The 16,289-nt window shown below is 49.1% G+C and overlaps 2 protein-coding genes across 3 annotated transcripts; one reads left to right on the forward strand and one right to left on the reverse strand.

Annotated features, from left to right (window-relative positions):
* The first annotated feature begins 679 nt into the window (after positions 1-679).
* On the forward strand, positions 680-6,045 carry ANXA9 (annexin A9). The gene is given in 8 exon segments (XM_079942766.1): positions 680-784; positions 907-1,062; positions 1,503-1,593; positions 1,761-1,848; positions 5,132-5,191; positions 5,194-5,268; positions 5,271-5,305; positions 5,544-6,045. Coding segments are annotated over 6 exon segments (396 nt in total). The 5' UTR covers positions 680-784; positions 907-1,062; positions 1,503-1,518; the 3' UTR covers positions 5,607-6,045.
* A 477-nt stretch (positions 6,046-6,522) lies between these two features.
* On the reverse strand, positions 6,523-15,869 carry MINDY1 (MINDY lysine 48 deubiquitinase 1). 2 transcript variants are annotated; one of them, XM_079932497.1, is made up of 10 exons: positions 15,045-15,869; positions 12,017-12,827; positions 11,601-11,658; positions 11,140-11,204; positions 10,375-10,533; positions 9,936-10,038; positions 9,428-9,570; positions 8,170-8,361; positions 7,315-7,467; positions 6,523-7,038 (listed from the first exon to the last, which is right to left on the reverse strand). In XM_079932497.1, the coding sequence occupies exons 2-10, from the start codon at positions 12,467-12,469 to the stop codon at positions 6,958-6,960; spliced, it is 1,407 nt and encodes a 468-aa protein (XP_079788623.1). In that variant the 5' UTR covers positions 12,470-12,827; positions 15,045-15,869; the 3' UTR covers positions 6,523-6,957. The 2 variants fall into 2 exon arrangements, with proteins under 2 accessions (XP_079788623.1, XP_079788624.1); XM_079932498.1 differs by lacking the exon at positions 10,375-10,533 and having other exon boundaries at positions 15,045-15,866.
* Positions 15,870-16,289: the final 420 nt, after the last annotated feature.

Consider the following 16,289-nt stretch of genomic DNA (forward strand, 5'->3'; position numbering starts at 1 on the left):
AAAGGCAACACAAGGAATCTAAGACACAGGGACCCAGAGAGCCTCTTTCATCTCCCTGTTGCCTTTTGGAAGCACGGTGCTTCTGCCCACAGGGAACACCCTGTGCGTTTTTCTCTCTTGACTCTGATCTGCTCCTATCCCCGGAATACCTGTGCCCTTCCTTCCCTAAAGATTTACACAGTCCCGTCCCCCCCGCCCCCACTCACTCTACTACTCTCTTCCAATCACTCCCACTCGCTACTGCTCTAATACCCCTCTGGGATGCAGGCTGGGGTGCCCTGCTGGTATGTGCCCCAACAGGTTTTTCCGTACCAGCTTCCAAATAAGCCTGGAGCCTTGTCTGACCTGCCCCCACCCCCACGCCCCCAGGGAGCTGGAGTCAGAGGCAGAGCCAGGTCAGAAGCTGGACTTGGAGACTGGGCTTCTGTGGTCCCACCTGGCCCCGCTGGGACGGCAGTGCACAAAGCCTCCTGTGTCGGGGCTGAGCTGCTGAGAGGCCAGCGGAGTTCTCTGCATGGGTTAAGGCCAGTTCCTGGGAGGAGAGATGCTGGGTAGGGAGGTGTTGGCATGTGGGACCCGGTACAGCCTGGTCCTTTGCCACATTTGGGAGGGGCCAGAGCCTGAGAGGATAGCTGGGCTGGTCTGCTGGAGAGGTCATCTGACTGGCTGTTCAGCTTGGGCTGCACACACACTCTCTCCTGTACCAGGCCACACAGGAGCTGGTGCCCATACACGGTACGCCACCAGGCTCTGAGGACACCCACTTCGCCCCCAGCGCCTCCGGGTAAGCACTGGACCTGGGCTCTCATGCTGCGGCTGGGGGTGGATGGAGGAACTTGTTGATCACCTGGGGGAGGGAGAAAGGAGTTTTCCTTTTCTAACATGAGTGCCTGCTTCCTTCTCCAGGCACCCATGTACCCACAAGAACACATACTCATGTCAGCTCAGAGATTGCACCTGCTGACCTAAAGATCCCAGCTGGAGACTCCGAGGGTGAAAGGCGCACAGTGGTGGAAGCTCTGTGGGCAGGGCGTGGGGCTTACTTGGAGGCTGGGGCTGAAGGTGGGAGAAAATGCGGTTATCTCCCGCCCCACATACTTAATCCTGCTGCCTCGCCTCGCCTCCCTTACACTGCCCCAGGAACACCCAGCCAGGCCATGGAAGGAAGGGAGGTGACCTCAGAAGGGGATCATCCACCTCAGACCAAGGGCTGGGGAGCCTTGGGACCAACCCTAGAGTCTGGGAGGGTTTGTTTGGTGCTAGTTCTAGCAGCATCCCTGATCAAATTTGCTTCCAGAAGGATGGTGAGTGGTGGGGAAGGTGGAGGCTCGCCTCTTACCCTCCACTTGGGCTCCCAAACCTGCCAAGTGGGTTGTTCTTTTTTTCTGCAACAAAGGAGAGGAATGGGTAAAGGGAGTCCAAGCTCCCGGACCTGGGGTCAAAAAGCAGCCCAGAAAGGCTGGGACGTTCCCCTGAATTGGCTCCTGTGTCCCTCCCCCCAGGGCATCCAGTCGCACCATGTCTGTGACCAGCAGGAAGATGGGACTATCCCTGGCTCAGGAGATCCTCAGCCACCTGGGCCTTGCCAACAAGGTAGGCACTGCTGGGATTGTAGGAATCTTTTTTTTTTTTTACATCAACACAGGGGCTGGGGGGTGGGACGGGGAATAGGAAAGGGAGAGCTGGCCCTGAGGCCATGCCCAGGGCCTGGCTGGGGCACTGGGGAATGGGCAGACTTTGGTACCCCCGTGCTCTTACAGACCGCAGCTTGGGGCATCTTCAGAACCTTCTTGAGCTTCAGTATAGACAAGGATGCACAGAGGCTGCCAAGGGCCATTGCAGGCCAAGGTGAGCCCCTTCCCTCTGCACTTGGGCATATTACCTTTTAGAAACCAGTCTGTAGACCGAGAAGGAGCCCGGAAGGAGGAACTGACGATACTCCATAGAGTATCTCCTGGGCAAGAGAGAGGAGGTTTCACGCTCCTGCTAATGTAACAATCTCATATTATTTTGTAAACATAGAGCAGCTCTCTTTTCCTAGGTTTACAAACTGTCTTGTGAAGAGTAGAGGAGTGAGCTGTGGTTAGAGATAGGTTAGTTGACCCACCAGGGCACCAAAGCTAAAATTTTTGGCCCAATTAATGTCTAGGTGGCCAAATACAGATATGGATTCAGTTGCCAGAATGAGGATGGTGATAACACTAGAAAAAATAGCAAAAGAGCCACCGTTTCTTAGGGGCTCCTTGTGTGCCAGGGCCTATGCCAAGCACATTACACATTTCAGTGAATCCTCACATCCACACTCACATCCTTGTTTTATAGATGAAAAAACTGAAGTACAGAGAGGTTAAATACCTTGCCCAAGGTCACACAGCTATTAAGTCACCTAGTCTCCTACAATACACATAATGATCCTATAGGACATGTAACTGCCATGTATCAACTCCTGGTCTATATCATAGGTGTTGGTCTATTGTTCCGTATTATCCAAACTTAAATTGGCGATCTTGGTTTGAGGAATTTCATAAACAGAATCCGGTCATTGTGCTCGTTGAGCTAGGTCTCCTAGTACAACTGTCCCCCAAAACTTATAAATAAAAAAGCTCACCAAAAATTTGAAGATGGAATAGCTTTTTGTATACTGGTTGAGAAACCATCATGCCTACTAACAGCTATTCGACAATACATAGAAGCATTTATTTTATCATCCAGAGATTTCCATTTTGACAGTAGATTACTGTACCCATCCAATAAAGCCTGTACTTTTATAATGAGTGAACACTAAGATTCATTGGAAGAGTTGTGGTTATCTAAATTCCTGTCATAAAAACAAACTTATACCACAGCAATAGATGATTGTAAAGTATTTGGGTTACAGGACTCTGTAATCCAAATACTTTACAATCATTTATTGCTGGTAGACTCTTGGATGTAAATGCCAGATTTATCTTAGAAGTATGAGTCAAAAAATAATACAGGCCTATTTTTCTGAAAAAAAAGGGAAAAATCAAGACACTTCCAAACTATTCTTTTATGAGAGAAATGTGAAAACATAACTGTGATGAATATTTATTCAGAAAAATGACCTTTAAATGACAGCTGATTCAGGACAAATTCAGACCAATCTGAACCATAAAATGAAGGTTCATTATAAAGATCCTAGGGCAGTATGAGATGCCAAATATATTCTCAAGTAACAAGACAAGAATTATGTTTGATATAGGTTTGGTGTAGAGGGTACTTGTACACCATTGGGAATATTCAGTTAATGAGTGACTCCTACCCCAATTCTATAACTATGGAGTAACAAGAGTTGGAAGAAGGGAAGAATGGATACTGGGAAGCATTTGGCAGTCTTCATCACAACATAAAACCAAGGATACATGGAATTCAAAAGAGTAGCCATCAGGGAATTCCCTGGCGGTCCAGTGGTTAGGGCTCCTTGCTCTCACTGCTGAGGGCCTGGGTTCCATACCTGGTCGGGGAACTAAAATCCCACAAGCCACAGCCAAAAGCTAAATAAATAAATTTAATTTAATTTAAAGTGCAAAAAAAACAAAACAAAACAAAGAGTAGCCATCAGGCCCACTGACAATTAGGTAATGAATGAGTCCAAATAAAATATAGCATCCTGGGGACTTCCCTGGTGGCACAGTGGTTAAGACTCCATGCTCCCAATGCAGGGGGCCTGGGTTCAATCCCTGGCCGGGGAACTAGATCCCACATGCGTGCCGCAACTAAGACCCCGTGCAACCAAATAAATAAGTAAATATTTAAAAAAATATATATATAGCATCCTGTATTCACTTCATCATTTTTTTTGTTTGTTTCTTTGTGGGAGTTTATGATCTGTGGGGTTGCCCTAAGTGTAGGTTTCAGGCAGTTCTGGGAAGGGTCTTATGAGTCAAGTGACTGAGATAACTCTGAAAAAGAGGATAATAGGAAATGATGACAACACCAGTGCACAGCTCATGACACAAACAGGTTTTTTGCAACCAAAAAAAAATTTTTTTTAACATTTCTTTCCTTTTTTTTTTTTTTAAATATTTATTTATTTATTTGGCTGCACTGGGTCTTAGCTGCAGCATGCAGGATATAGTTCCCTGACCAGGGATCGAACCTGGGCCCCCTGCATTGGGATTGTAGAGTCTTAACCACTGGACCACCAGGGAAGTCCCCAAAATATTTTATTATAATCAGTTATAGCTCATGATTTGAATATGTACTATATCTCTATTATTTCTAAACTGAACCCTCCATTACCATCTTTAACCAAAAGGCAAGAGGCCTGGTGCAGGTATGAGAGAAGGACAGTGATGCTGAACCCCAGGGGTCCAACCAGGAGAAACTGATGTATAAAGATGAGGATAACAAGACGACCCTGGTAGGTCAGGATCAGAACGGGAAGTCACATGACCCTGCTCCCTATCAGAGCCCCATCAACTCAGTTTAGGGACAGGGTGGGTGCATCCTCCTTGGACTTTCTCGAACTTGTAAGTTAAAAACAGTCTTTCTGGATTTCATGCCGTAAATCTTTTTTTTTTTTTTTAAGATTTCTTTTTTAAGATTTTTTTTTTTTTGGCTGCATTGAGTGTTGCTGCACGCAGTCTTTCTCTGGTTGTGGAGAGCGGGGGCTACTCTTCATTGTGGAGCGCGGGCTTCTCATTGTGGTGGCTTCTCTTGTTGCAGAGCACGGGCTCTAGTCGTGCGGGCTTCAGTAGTTGTGACATGTGGGCTCAGTAGTTGTGGCGCATGGGCTTAGTTGCTCCGCGGCACGTGGGATCTTCCCGGACCAGGGCTCGAACCCGTGTCCCCTGCACTGGCAGGCAGATTCTTAACCACTGCGCCACTAGGGAAGTCCCTCATGCTGTAAGTCTTTATAGGTGGCAAGTCTCCTCTATCTTTTCTTGAGTACCTGCCCTTGGAGCGAGGTACTCAAGAGCGAGGCTCTAAGCTAGTGGCAGGGCCAGGAAAGACGTGGATGGAACAAGTAATTGTCCAGTAATATTCCCCACAGCAATCGATCTTTCCTGCCACATCATTACCCTTACATAATGCATATTTCTCTTTTCCTTGACTCTCTCTTCACCAACACTCCCTAGAATAATTCACCATGTGGCCCAATCCCTAGTCTGTGAGAATGTCACTACCACCACATCCACATTCTCTTTCTTCCTCTACCAGGAAACTGAGACAATTACCAAGTTCTGATGCGTATCCTTATTTCTCGAAGTGAGACTGATCTTCTAAGTATCCGAGCTGAGTTCAAAAGAAATTTGGGAAGTCCCTCTACTCTTCCCTCCAGGTGAGACTTCGCTGGTTCTTAACCTGGAGCCCCGGAGCTTCACCCCTAACCTCCACACTGCACACAGTGGAGCATAGTCATCTATGTCATCATGTCCTGGAGAACTCATGGGTCTTTGGTGAATTTAGTGCAGGACTCCGGGCACCACACAATCTCTGGGCCAGCGCGAGGGAGAGGACAGAGTGCCTAAGCCATGGTGGTGGTGGGTCTTTCTAATACTTGACTTTCTTGTCTGCAGAATGCAGTGAAAGGGAACTGCCGGTCAGCCCTACTAGCCCTGTGCAGGGCTGAAGACCTCTGAGACCTCATCCCCATATGACCTTCAAGAATCTGAGATTCCCATGTATGGGTGAGCCTGCAGGAGACCAGCTGGGCCTCCAAATAAAATAACCCCTCACTTGAGCACCACGTTCCAGCTTCTTGTGGAGTCTGGAACTCCAAGTTCCTCTTAAATCCCTTAATTTCCCTCATTTCAAAGTGATATCTGCACCTGGGTCCCCTAGCTCTGTCTTGGGTATGCGATAATGGGATCTCTTTGATAGTTTCTGCTCTACTCATTCTTTCCGTATTCTGGCCAGCACATCTCACTGATATTTGAATTCTTTTGGCAAACTTCACTGTCATTTGTGTTCCCTGATTGAAGTTTGGGTGGAGCAGGACATGGGCTGGGAGGAGGCCTTGAAGCTGGAGGTGCCTTTCATGTTGGATATTCAACAGGAGTCCTGTTTGAGGCTCTAGACTGCAGTTGTCAACAACCCCCCCTCCCCTCGGTGTCTCCCCTCCCCCCCCCCCGTTAATCTCTCTTCACCAGGAAATTTCAGGAAAAATAATTGAGAACCAGGAACCACAATGAGGTCAGAAATGGTTAGAGGTAGCAAAGGACCATCTGTATGACCTGAGAAGCAAGCAGAGGATCAAGCTAACCCTCCCCTGCACGGGAAGATTGGGTTATCAGGGTGCACAATCCCCAAATTCATCTGTCCAAAGCAGGAACTTGGAAACCCACCTCACAAATTATAGTACTACTTCCAAAAGAAGACATATCGAAAACAGGTAAAAAACGAAAAAGCAGGCTTTGGCTCCCCCTGCTGCTTGTATTAGAAATGACAGGCCACCCCCTCATACCTTTTTACCTCCCCCTCCCCCTTTTTGCATTCCTCAATTGAGTCAAATACTTAACCCCATAGCTGCAGGGTAAGGCAAACAACAGACCTCAGGAAAGAAGTTTTATTTCCAAACCCCTAGGAAGGCATTACAAATAATGGAGATAGAAACCCAAATTAAACCCTGAAACAAATGTATGGATACGGGTGGGCCTGCAGGAGCAGAAAGTAGGGGAGATGGGTTCTAGACAGGGACCTCACCCTGGAGCCTGAGTCTGTATATTAATGTGACTATTCTGGGGAAAGGGAGTTGGGAATCAGAAATCCTCACCAGACCAACCCCAATGTTGCCCAGGATGGCTGGGAGGAAGAGGAGGCAGCACGTGAGGGCAAAGACGTCACCAAGTCTGACCTTGGCATTTACTGCCTGCTCTGATCCCCAACATTCCATAAATAAGTTACCCTGCATATCTCAAGTTGAGCCAGGGAGCAAGCAAAATAGCCCCAGCCTCTGCAAGCGGAGGCAAGGCAGCCTGGCACTGAGCGGGGCTACAGGAGGACACAGTCGGACTCTTGCTTCGGCCTCTGCCGACGCTCGGCAGCTGGGCGTCCAAATGCAGCTCCTCTCCCCTGTATCAGATTTAACAATTGGTCACCCATCAACTGTGGAAGAGTCCAGGACAGAGACTCTAGATGGAAGCAGGGTCAGGATTGGGAGAGGCAGTGGGGAGAGAAAGACAGGAAGGGACCCAGAGGAGAGGGACAGACAGGAGAAAGGCCCCGAGGGAAACCTTGAAGGGACATGGCAGGAATAACAAGTGTCTGGACCAGGGGAAGTAGGAGTGGCACACTGAGGATGTGGGAACGCTGGAAGGGCAGCGCTAAGGGCAGGGGGAGCAGACCCACCTGCGGTAACAGGGCACGTGCTGCCACGGGCTGGGCGGCTTGGTGCTGTTGGTACTCCTCTTGCTGAAGTTGCTGGGCCAGCTCCAGGTCGCTAAGACCCAATGTGCCTTGCGAGGACGGCTGCTGCTGCAGGGACAAGGCGATCAGGTAGTCCTGGAGAGAGGGGAAAGAACGGGGATGGTGAGGGAGGCTGGGGCGGGGGGATGTCCAGGCTGTGTTTAGGTTTCCAAACCAGCCTTTCCTGGGAGCTCCCTGGCGGTCCAGTGGTTAGGACTCTGAGCTTCCACTGGCAGGGGGCACGGGTTCAATCCCTGGTCAGGGAACTAAGATCCCACAAGCTGTGTGGCCAAAAAAATAAATAAATAAATAACGACAACAAAAAAAGCAGCCTTTCCTCGTCCTTCCAATTCTCCAGCTCCTTCTCCAGAGCAACACATATAGCCAAGTTTTTTGTTTGTTTGTTTTTTTGCGGTACGCGGGCCTCTCACTGTTGTGGCCTCTCCCGTTGCGGAGCACAGGCTCCGGACACGCAGGCTCAGTGGCCATGGCTCACGGGCCCAGCCGCTCCGTGGCATGTGGGATCTTCCCGGACCGGGGCACGAACCCGTGTCCCCTGCATCGGCAGGCGGACTCTCAACCACTGCGCCACCAGGGAAGCCCCAGCCAAGTATTTTACCTCTGGTGCCAGAGAATACACACCAAGTGCTGAGATGGTCCGAAAGGTAACAGAGGAGAGGGGCATGGCTGTCGTATGTCACAGTCTCTAGATAATAAGATGCAGGCAACTCGCACCTATGGCAAGAAGCTCTCTGAGGCGGACATGCTCTCTGAACCCGCCCCAGGGACCCCACACACCTGGTCCACCTGCCGCTGCTTTTCTGGGGAGCCACTCCCACCTTCTGCTCCAGGTCCCTTGCCTAGGGAGTGACTTAGGTGAAAGTCAGAGTCACAGAAACAGCTGTCTCCGTCCACGTTGTGCAGGCTCTCCCACACCACTTGCTCCTCCTGTAGAAAGCCCTGGTCGGTGACCAGTAGGTACAAGTGACCCTGCAAAGAGGAGGACAAAGTGCATTGGTGGGACAGGTGACAGAGGCCCCTATCTGAGATGCACAGAGACCATTGGAATCAATCGGTGTGCTAGCTGGAACGTGTCAGTGTGAGCATGTGGATCTTTTATAAATATGCGCGGCTGTGGGGAGAAGGAAGGGCTGTCTGAGTCGTGGTCAGCTGGGTGTGAGTATGGTGGTCACTGTGGTCAAACATGGAGTCCTCGGGCTAAAGTCCCGCATACAGCCCTGCTTCCTACCCTACTTCCCATGGTTCTCTGGGCTCACCTGATGGTTATAAGGATAAATCCTTTGAGAACCAATGACCTTTCCCTCTTCTACTCAATTCCTAGAGAGCTCAGACAATTTTTAGCTTTGGAAAACTATAGTATTGTTCAAAAATTCCACTGCCCCTTCCTGGGAGAGGATTTACACTTTCTTGTCCCACTGATGGCAGGCTTACTCCTTATGGCTTGCTCTGGCCAGTGAGATGTTAGCAGAACTGACATTGTCATTTCCAGGCAGAAGCACTAAAAGCACGCGTGCGGTGTGTTCCCCACCCCCGCACTTTCCCCTCCTATGTTCCAGACAAAGGCTGTTTTGTCAGCCTGGGCCCCAAAGTGAAGATGATGTGGGACAGAGCTGCAGCCAATCTGCAGTGGACGTGCAACATGCGTGAGAAATAAACCTTTGGGGACTTCCCTGGTGGTCCAGTGGGTAAGACTCCGTGCTCCCAACGCAGGGGCTCGGGTTTGATCCCTGGTCGGGGAACTAGATCCCGAATGCATGCCTCAACTAAGAGTCCGCATACCGCAAGTAAGAAGTCTGCATGCCGCAACGAAGATCCCGTGTGCCGCAACTAAGATCGGCACAGCCAAAATAAATAAATAGATAAATATTTTTTTGAAAAAAGAAATAAACCTTTGTTGTGGTAAACCACTGGGGTTCAGGGGTCATTTGTTATCACAGCTTAATCTACCTTTATCCTGACTGAAACACTGACCCAGAAGAAAAAGGCATGAGGGAATGACAGCACTCCAAACCCCCACCTCCTAAACCCTCATCACCTTGTGCTTAGTCATAGTGCTAAAGTGGTTGTTCCGGAAAAAGACGCTAAGTTCGCCCTCCTTGGCAGCTGTTGTTAGCTCACACAGACCATGGTAGGTCAGCTGTGCAGCGGTGGTCTCCAGGAACTGCTCTGCAATCAGGCCTGGCAGCAGGGCACAAGAAAGGGGGGGGGGGCGGGTGGCTTAAATGCAAAGTCCACGGTAGGATCATCCAGAGAGCGCCTGTCAAAGCCCTAGGGGTCAGTCCCACCTTGTGAAATCGCTTCCTTGAAGCCTGGCTGTATTCATTCATTCAACAGATTCTAACTGAGAGCTACTTTTTGCCAGGCGTCGCACTAGGTACCGGGGGACACGTCAGTGAACTAGATAGACAATTCCCCAAACTCCCTCTCATGGAGCTCACATTCTAGTGGGACATGGTGGTGGGGAGACAGACAATAAACACTAAACCTAAGTAGCCATCACTCCCTCCACATAAGATCCACAGAAGAGAAGGGAGGGAGGTCACCTTCTGTCACGAGGTTGGTGTCACTGGAGTGCTTGCAGGTGATGATCTTCTCTACCAGTTGGTTATAACTCAGTTTCCCAACTGCACTCACAGCCTCAGGACTCTGCATGAGCAGCGGGGTGGGGTGGTACCAAAAAAATGGAGATCTTTTACAGGAAGGAAGTGAAGCAAGCCCACAAAGACTGCAAACCCTACGACCAAAGCTTCCTGAAACTTTTGATGTCTGAAGAATTGACCTATTTCCATATTGTTTGCTTGTATTTGAATGTTACCCCCCAGAAAGGTGAAAATTAAAGGAATCCTGCACTGGATCCAGCCTCTAAACCCTAATCCCCTCCCAAGCCAATCTACTCCCTACCTCCCTAAACCCCTCCACACAAAATTTTGCTTCTCTCTCAGCTTGAGCTGACTGAGTCTCACTTGCGCCCCCTACCCTCACCTGTGGATCAACAAGCCAGCCATGGTACAGAGGTATGCCTAGGAGGTCAAAGATGCTGCACTCAGGTGTATACTCAAAATCAGAGACACCTGTGAATCGCACATTGACATCCAGACCTGTGGCCAGTTTAGGCAGCACTGTCATTGCATCGTCCACATTCTGGGGTAGAAAATAAAATAATGGATAGATCAAATCAACACATGTATATTTTAAACTTACACAGTGCTATAGGTAAACAAGGATATACTGTATAGCACATGGAATTATACCTAGTATCTTAAAATAACCTATTATGGAATATAATGTGCAAAATACTGAATCATTACTCTGTACACCTGAAACTAACACAATATTATAAATCAACTATACTTCAATTTAAAAAATAAAATAAAATGGAAAAAAAGAACCTGACACAGTGTTATATGTCAATTAAATCTCAATAAAACTGGGGAAAAAAAAGAAAATGATGGCTATTCTAGCCTCCCCTCCCCTCCCCACTCCCACCTCCAGGAAAAAAAAAATTAATCTTGTTGCTTTTCTTCCCTGGTGTTCTCTTACAATGGAAATTCCTCCCTTGTCTCAACCCTTCTTTATCTTATGTAGATGAACATATTTTCTAGGACAGAGATACACCCTCCCCCTCCTGCAGAAAGAAATTATGGTTCAAGGAACCCTCCTGAGAAGCATCAGAAAAGCCTCTCTTAATAGCCTGGGTGTCTCCTTATAAGCCTGCAAACCCCCATGTCCACAGACCTTTCGCCTCACCTGCTGAAAATTAAGCTGAAGTCCTTCTGACTTCTCCTGGGGCTTGATGGATAGAAGGCAGTCTCCTACAAGACAGGATTCCTTATCAGCTTACCCCGCCAACAGTCCCAAAAGTTGCTTCCTCTTCTCCAGGAGAATGGAGGTAATGTCACAGAACCACAGATTTTCACAGTTGCAAAGGGCTTTAGTTTCTCAGAGGAAGAAATGGGCCCACAAAGGTGAAGGGTACACACAAGGTTCCATGTGAAAGCTAAGGGAAGAATTGGGGTGACAACCCAGGACTCCTGACACCTTCACTTTTCCTTTTCATTCCCCAGCCTTGCAGAGAAGCCCCACAGATTTTTACCTTCCCTGCCACATAAGATCCCCGCATGGGGAGTCCCTCAACACCCTGGATTTCTGGCTGAGTAGATAGCACTGGAAGCTTTTGGGCAATTCCCCTTCAAGGCCCAGTCACTCACCAAGATGGGCCATGAGCTCATCTGATGCGATCACTTCCTTCTGAGGTGGCAGCTTCACCTGGAGGCAAGGAATGACAAAGTGTTAGCCAGGTGTGTGCTTTCCTTCATGGAGCACTGAAGGAGGAACCCATAGAAAGGCAGGGGGAGGGCAGGGGTTGTCCAGCAGTCAGGTGTGGTGGAAAAGAAAGGCTTGCAACTGGAGCAAGGGAATGGATGTGGAAAACTGCAAGGCATTCCCATTTGCTAGACAGTAGAAGACAGAGGAGTAGGACAGATCATTGTTTTGTTTCGTTTTTAACAAATATCTTATCTCATGTGTTCAAGCTGGAGAAATAGGAAGAATAATCTGGAAAGTTTGGCTTGAGAAAATCAGAATGATCAAGGTTTTCTGAGCCCCCATCCAAGCTCTCTCTTACCTTCCACTGAAGGAAAAGGATGTTCATGATGGCGATGAGAGGGCAAGGGCCGTTAGTGCTCTGGGTGATGATGGGTGTCCGTTCTCCCTTCCAGGGGATCCACTTTACACAGTAGAAGTCTAGCTCAGGTTGTCGGGCCCTGGGGGACTGGGGAAGCTCTTGGGGCCAGGAGCAGGCCCCCGCTGTCTCTACCTCAGGCTGTGTCCCCTGGGCTGGCCCTTCTTGGCTTGAGCTAGCATCAGGTGGAGGGGACTCGAGGTTACCCTGGCCCTGGGCTGGCAGCAAAGCTTCATCTACTGGCTCCTGTTCTCCAGCTGCCCCATCAGCCTCTTCGGCATCCTTGTCCTGAGGGGGCTCACTGGGTTCTGACAGGACCTCGTGGTTTTCAGGGACGACCACTTCCGCAGTCCTGGCCTCACCACGGACTGGATGCTCAGGCTCATGGTGTTCCATGGTCAGGAGGGGTCAACTGAGGGGCACCAAAGGACTTTATTGTCCTCAGGGACTGGCTTAATCGAGGCTTGATATGCAAAAGAGAGAACGATCCAATAAGAGGGAAATCATTGGGCTGGAACGCAGATAGAGCCAGAAAAGTCTTGGAAAAGGAATGTAGTGCAGAAGGCTCGGTTAGCGTCTGTTGGCCACTCCTGGCTACAGGTAGTACAGCTTTGGGGTAAACAGAAGGGCCCCAGGCCGGGCTCTTTCACCTCTAACTTGCTGTGACCAGATAGGACCAACGAGGGTACAGGACTTTCAGGCTTGGGGGGGATGATTCCGGTGGGATTGAAGACATTGGGTGGCGTCAGCTTCCCTGAAACCAGGAAGGACAAGGAATGGAGACAAGACAGAAAGGGCGGATAAAAGGAGAAAGAAGAAAAAGAGATGGAGAAAGAAATGTTAAAACTATACTAATGATTATTAATACAGTGATCTTTAGCTCACCCTGTAATAGGCATCATGTCAGTTAAACCCCACCATAGCCAGAATGAGAGTAATTCCTCTGCCCTACCCGAACCCTGTCCCTTGGCTGTTCAGGAAACATCCTGAGCACACATGGCTTATATCTTTAGGGCCATCTTCTCTCTGCCTCATCCCAAGGGCAAAAAGATGAACAGTCATATAGTGCTTGGGGTGAAGAATAAAGAGAGTCAATACCATGCCCCTAAAGGCGAAACACTGGTGAGAAAGAAGTCCTTCTCCTCAAAGGACTCCACCTTCACAACTCCAGATTTACACAATCGCAAACCACAACAAAAAGATCCTGGGAGGAGCTTCCTGTAGGCTGGAGAGGGGAAATGCAGGCCCTGGGGACTTGAATCAGAGATCAGTTCTGATAAGTAATTTCAGATTAGACATACAAAACACACACACACACACACACACACACACACACACCACCCGACCCCATTCTTCCAGTAAGCTTCTCTTGACAGCTAGAGTTGGGATAGCGACGTCTCCTCAGTTCCTCTATGCTCCGAAAACTGCTGAAACCCAGAGATACTCTCTTGCCCACTACATGGAATATAAAAATACTGATTATTGATTTCTGTAAAACAAAAAATGCTCTGTCTCCACTCCTCTACCTGTGCATATGTCCTTTCCATCTATTCCCATCTAGGTCATTTTAGATGTCAACTCTGGACCTGTTTAACCCGCTCTCTACCAGCGCTAAGCATAGACATTTAATTAACACCATGGATCGTAGACAACAAAAAGCCACAAACCCTGCCCCCTGGAAAACATTTCCCTTCAACCTCCTTACTCCCCTCACCCCCTTGATCAGGGTGAGAAAGGGGGAGAAATTAAACTTGTCAGAAATCTTTTCTCTTGCTTCCGCCTAACCTGAGACTATGCTTCCTTTTGTAATCCGGCAGGAATTTAGGGCTAGGGTAAAGCCTGGGGGGTGAAGTTGAGGAACAGAAAAGTTACCGAAATAAGCCTAGTCACCCAGACTGATCATCCTCCTGATTCAACTATAATTTATGCGAGCTGCATCTCATTTACATGTTGTTGATTTCGAATCACAGCAGCAAAAATTGCCTGCAGGCCTTAAGCTTTTTTTTTCCCTCTCTCTCCTTTTTTCCTCCCTTCCCAAATGACACTTAGGATGAGCCTTAGAAGCAGAAACCAGAGCCTGGGACACTTTTTTAAAAGCTTGGAGAAAAACAGCGCTTATTTCTTAGCTTTTCTGTCCAATGCCAGAAATGATCAATAATTAAGCGGGGGTTGGGCCACTAGCTGGCCAGGCCAGTGGTATCCAGGAGCTGGATACCAGAGGGAGCTGGGTCTCAGAGAATCTGGGCAAAAAGCTAAGTGGGCTAAGTCTTTAAAAGGGGCCAGAAGTGTGATGGAGGAGTTCCACTCTACAGGGGGCATGCCTGGTGGGTTGGGCATAATGGAGTATTTCAGAGCGGGAGAGACTCTGAGACTCATAGGTTCTCAAACAAATCAGGATTTCATGCTTTTCCTCTTTTCTTAACTCAAGTCCTACACTTTCTCTCCAGCTGGAATTATCCTCTGGTGGCAGTAAGGGAGTCAAAAGAGCCCTGGACCCTCCCTATAGCCAGAGGCAGTAAATAGCCAAAAGTTGGAAGAAGCATATAAAAGTTGGAAGAAGCATATAAACCGGGTATGTAGCTTCAAGAAGACACCCGTGTCCCCTGCCCTGGCTCCCCAGGAACTTTACTCTCCCCTCAAGTACCTGACTGTCCCACTCTAATCTCCCTCTCAGTCTGACCCAAATCTTCATGCAACTAATGATTTAGATTTTCCCTCAGAATAAGGCAACCACAGTGCGCTGTCTACTTGCTAGCAAGGGAGAGGGGGAAGGTGTCATTAAAAGGAGGAAGTGTAGGGACCAAGCAGCATCTCTTTTACGTACTCCTTTTGCCTGAGCTCCTCTCGAAATCCAGACTTATAGAGACCCAAGGTGGAAGGACAGCCAGTGTCACCTCCCCAGAGCTGGAGAGGAAAAAGAGCAGTGGGGGTTAGGAGAAAAGGCGAAGGAAATGGTTAAAACAGTTTTTACCTTACAGAAGTGGGTGCTGTTCCAGGACCTAGAAGGGGGGTTCAACTCTGGCAATGCGATGGCGGAGGTGGGTACAGGGAGGGGCGCCGCCACAGTCCCAGCTGCCTTCCAGCTGTCAACGCCAGAGCTTATACAGGTTTACCCAGGTTTACGAGCGGCGGTCCTGGCTGGATTGTGGCTACTTCCGGACTCACGCCCACGACCGGGGGGCACTGGAGGAGCGTGCGGGCAGACAGGGGTGCAGCCCAGGTGCTCCCAGGTCGCTCAGAGCGTCTTCGGGATTTCTGAGTCGCCGAGTCTAGGGCGTGCGCTCCAGGCCCTGTCTACAAGCTGGTTTTCAAAGGAAGTTTGTGGTTTTTCTTTTTTCTTCTTTCTCTCTCTCTCTTTTTTCCCATCAGGACAAAGAAAAATCAGTCAAGGACAAGCTCCCCAAAGGAGGAGGAGCCTGCCCAGCACTGGAGGATTTCCATTAGGGCTTTCTGACCTGGTCAGCAGCTTGGTGATCAGCAGTGAGGGAGAGAAACAGGGAGAGAAAAACAACAGACCCTTTCTCTTCCCTCCGCCTGCCGCTGGAAGGGACGGAGCACTTGTGCCTCTCTGGTGAGAATAGGGAAGAGCAAGGGCCCTTGCTGAGTGGGGAGGAGCAGGGCTGGACAGCAGCAGCTTGTTGGATCTCTCCGGGCATGGCAGTCCTTTGCCCTGGATCCAAAGAAGCAGGGCCAAAGAGCGTGATATTTCCATATTTATTCATTTAAAGTGAAAAAATCCCGATCCTTTCCAAGTCCTTACTGAATCATTTTTTTAGTCTAGAAATGAAACCGGTTGGGCTGTGCCTGGGTAGTGCAGAAGAAGGTGTGGAAGAAGCCCCAGGCTCTGGGAAGAGTGCAGCAGGGAGAAAACCAGCTGAGCAAGCAGGAGATCCAATACCCCTGTGCTCTAGTCCTTGTTCCCACCACAGTCCTCAGCTTCTCATCTGTCACCTCATCTCAATTCCTAGCTTGGGGAGCAGGGAAAGCTGGTGTGAGGCTGGTGGTAGGAAATAAAGGGATGATCAATAAATAGGGGAACATTTGATGACGAGAATACCTTTATTTGCAGTACTCTGCACTACCCTGGGGCTGGAAGGTGGCAGTTAAAGGAGGTTGCAACCCTACTCTACGTTCTGAAGGGCCCTCCAAGCTCTACTTACAGGGCTGCCACAGGATGAAACTTCAAGCAACTCCGGAGGCTGAAAGAGCAGTTGGA

Source organism: Stenella coeruleoalba, assembly GCF_951394435.1.
Source record: "Stenella coeruleoalba genome assembly, chromosome: 1".
NCBI lineage: Eukaryota > Metazoa > Chordata > Mammalia > Artiodactyla > Delphinidae > Stenella > Stenella coeruleoalba.

What these genes read in the sequence shown, in the direction of transcription:
- MINDY1 (XM_079932497.1), bottom strand. Translation starts at nt 12,469, where the DNA reads ATGGAACACCATGAGCCTGAGCATCCAGTCCGTGGTGAGGCCAGGACT. An exon ending in TGAGCTCATGGCCCATCTTG is followed by an intron (nt 11,205 to 11,600) that starts GTGAGTGACTGG and finishes CCTGTCTTGTAG; the next exon opens with GAGACTGCCTTCTATCCATC. An exon ending in AGCAGCGGCAGGTGGACCAG is followed by an intron (nt 7,468 to 8,169) that starts GTGTGTGGGGTC and finishes CCCTCTCTCCAG; the next exon opens with GACTACCTGATCGCCTTGTC.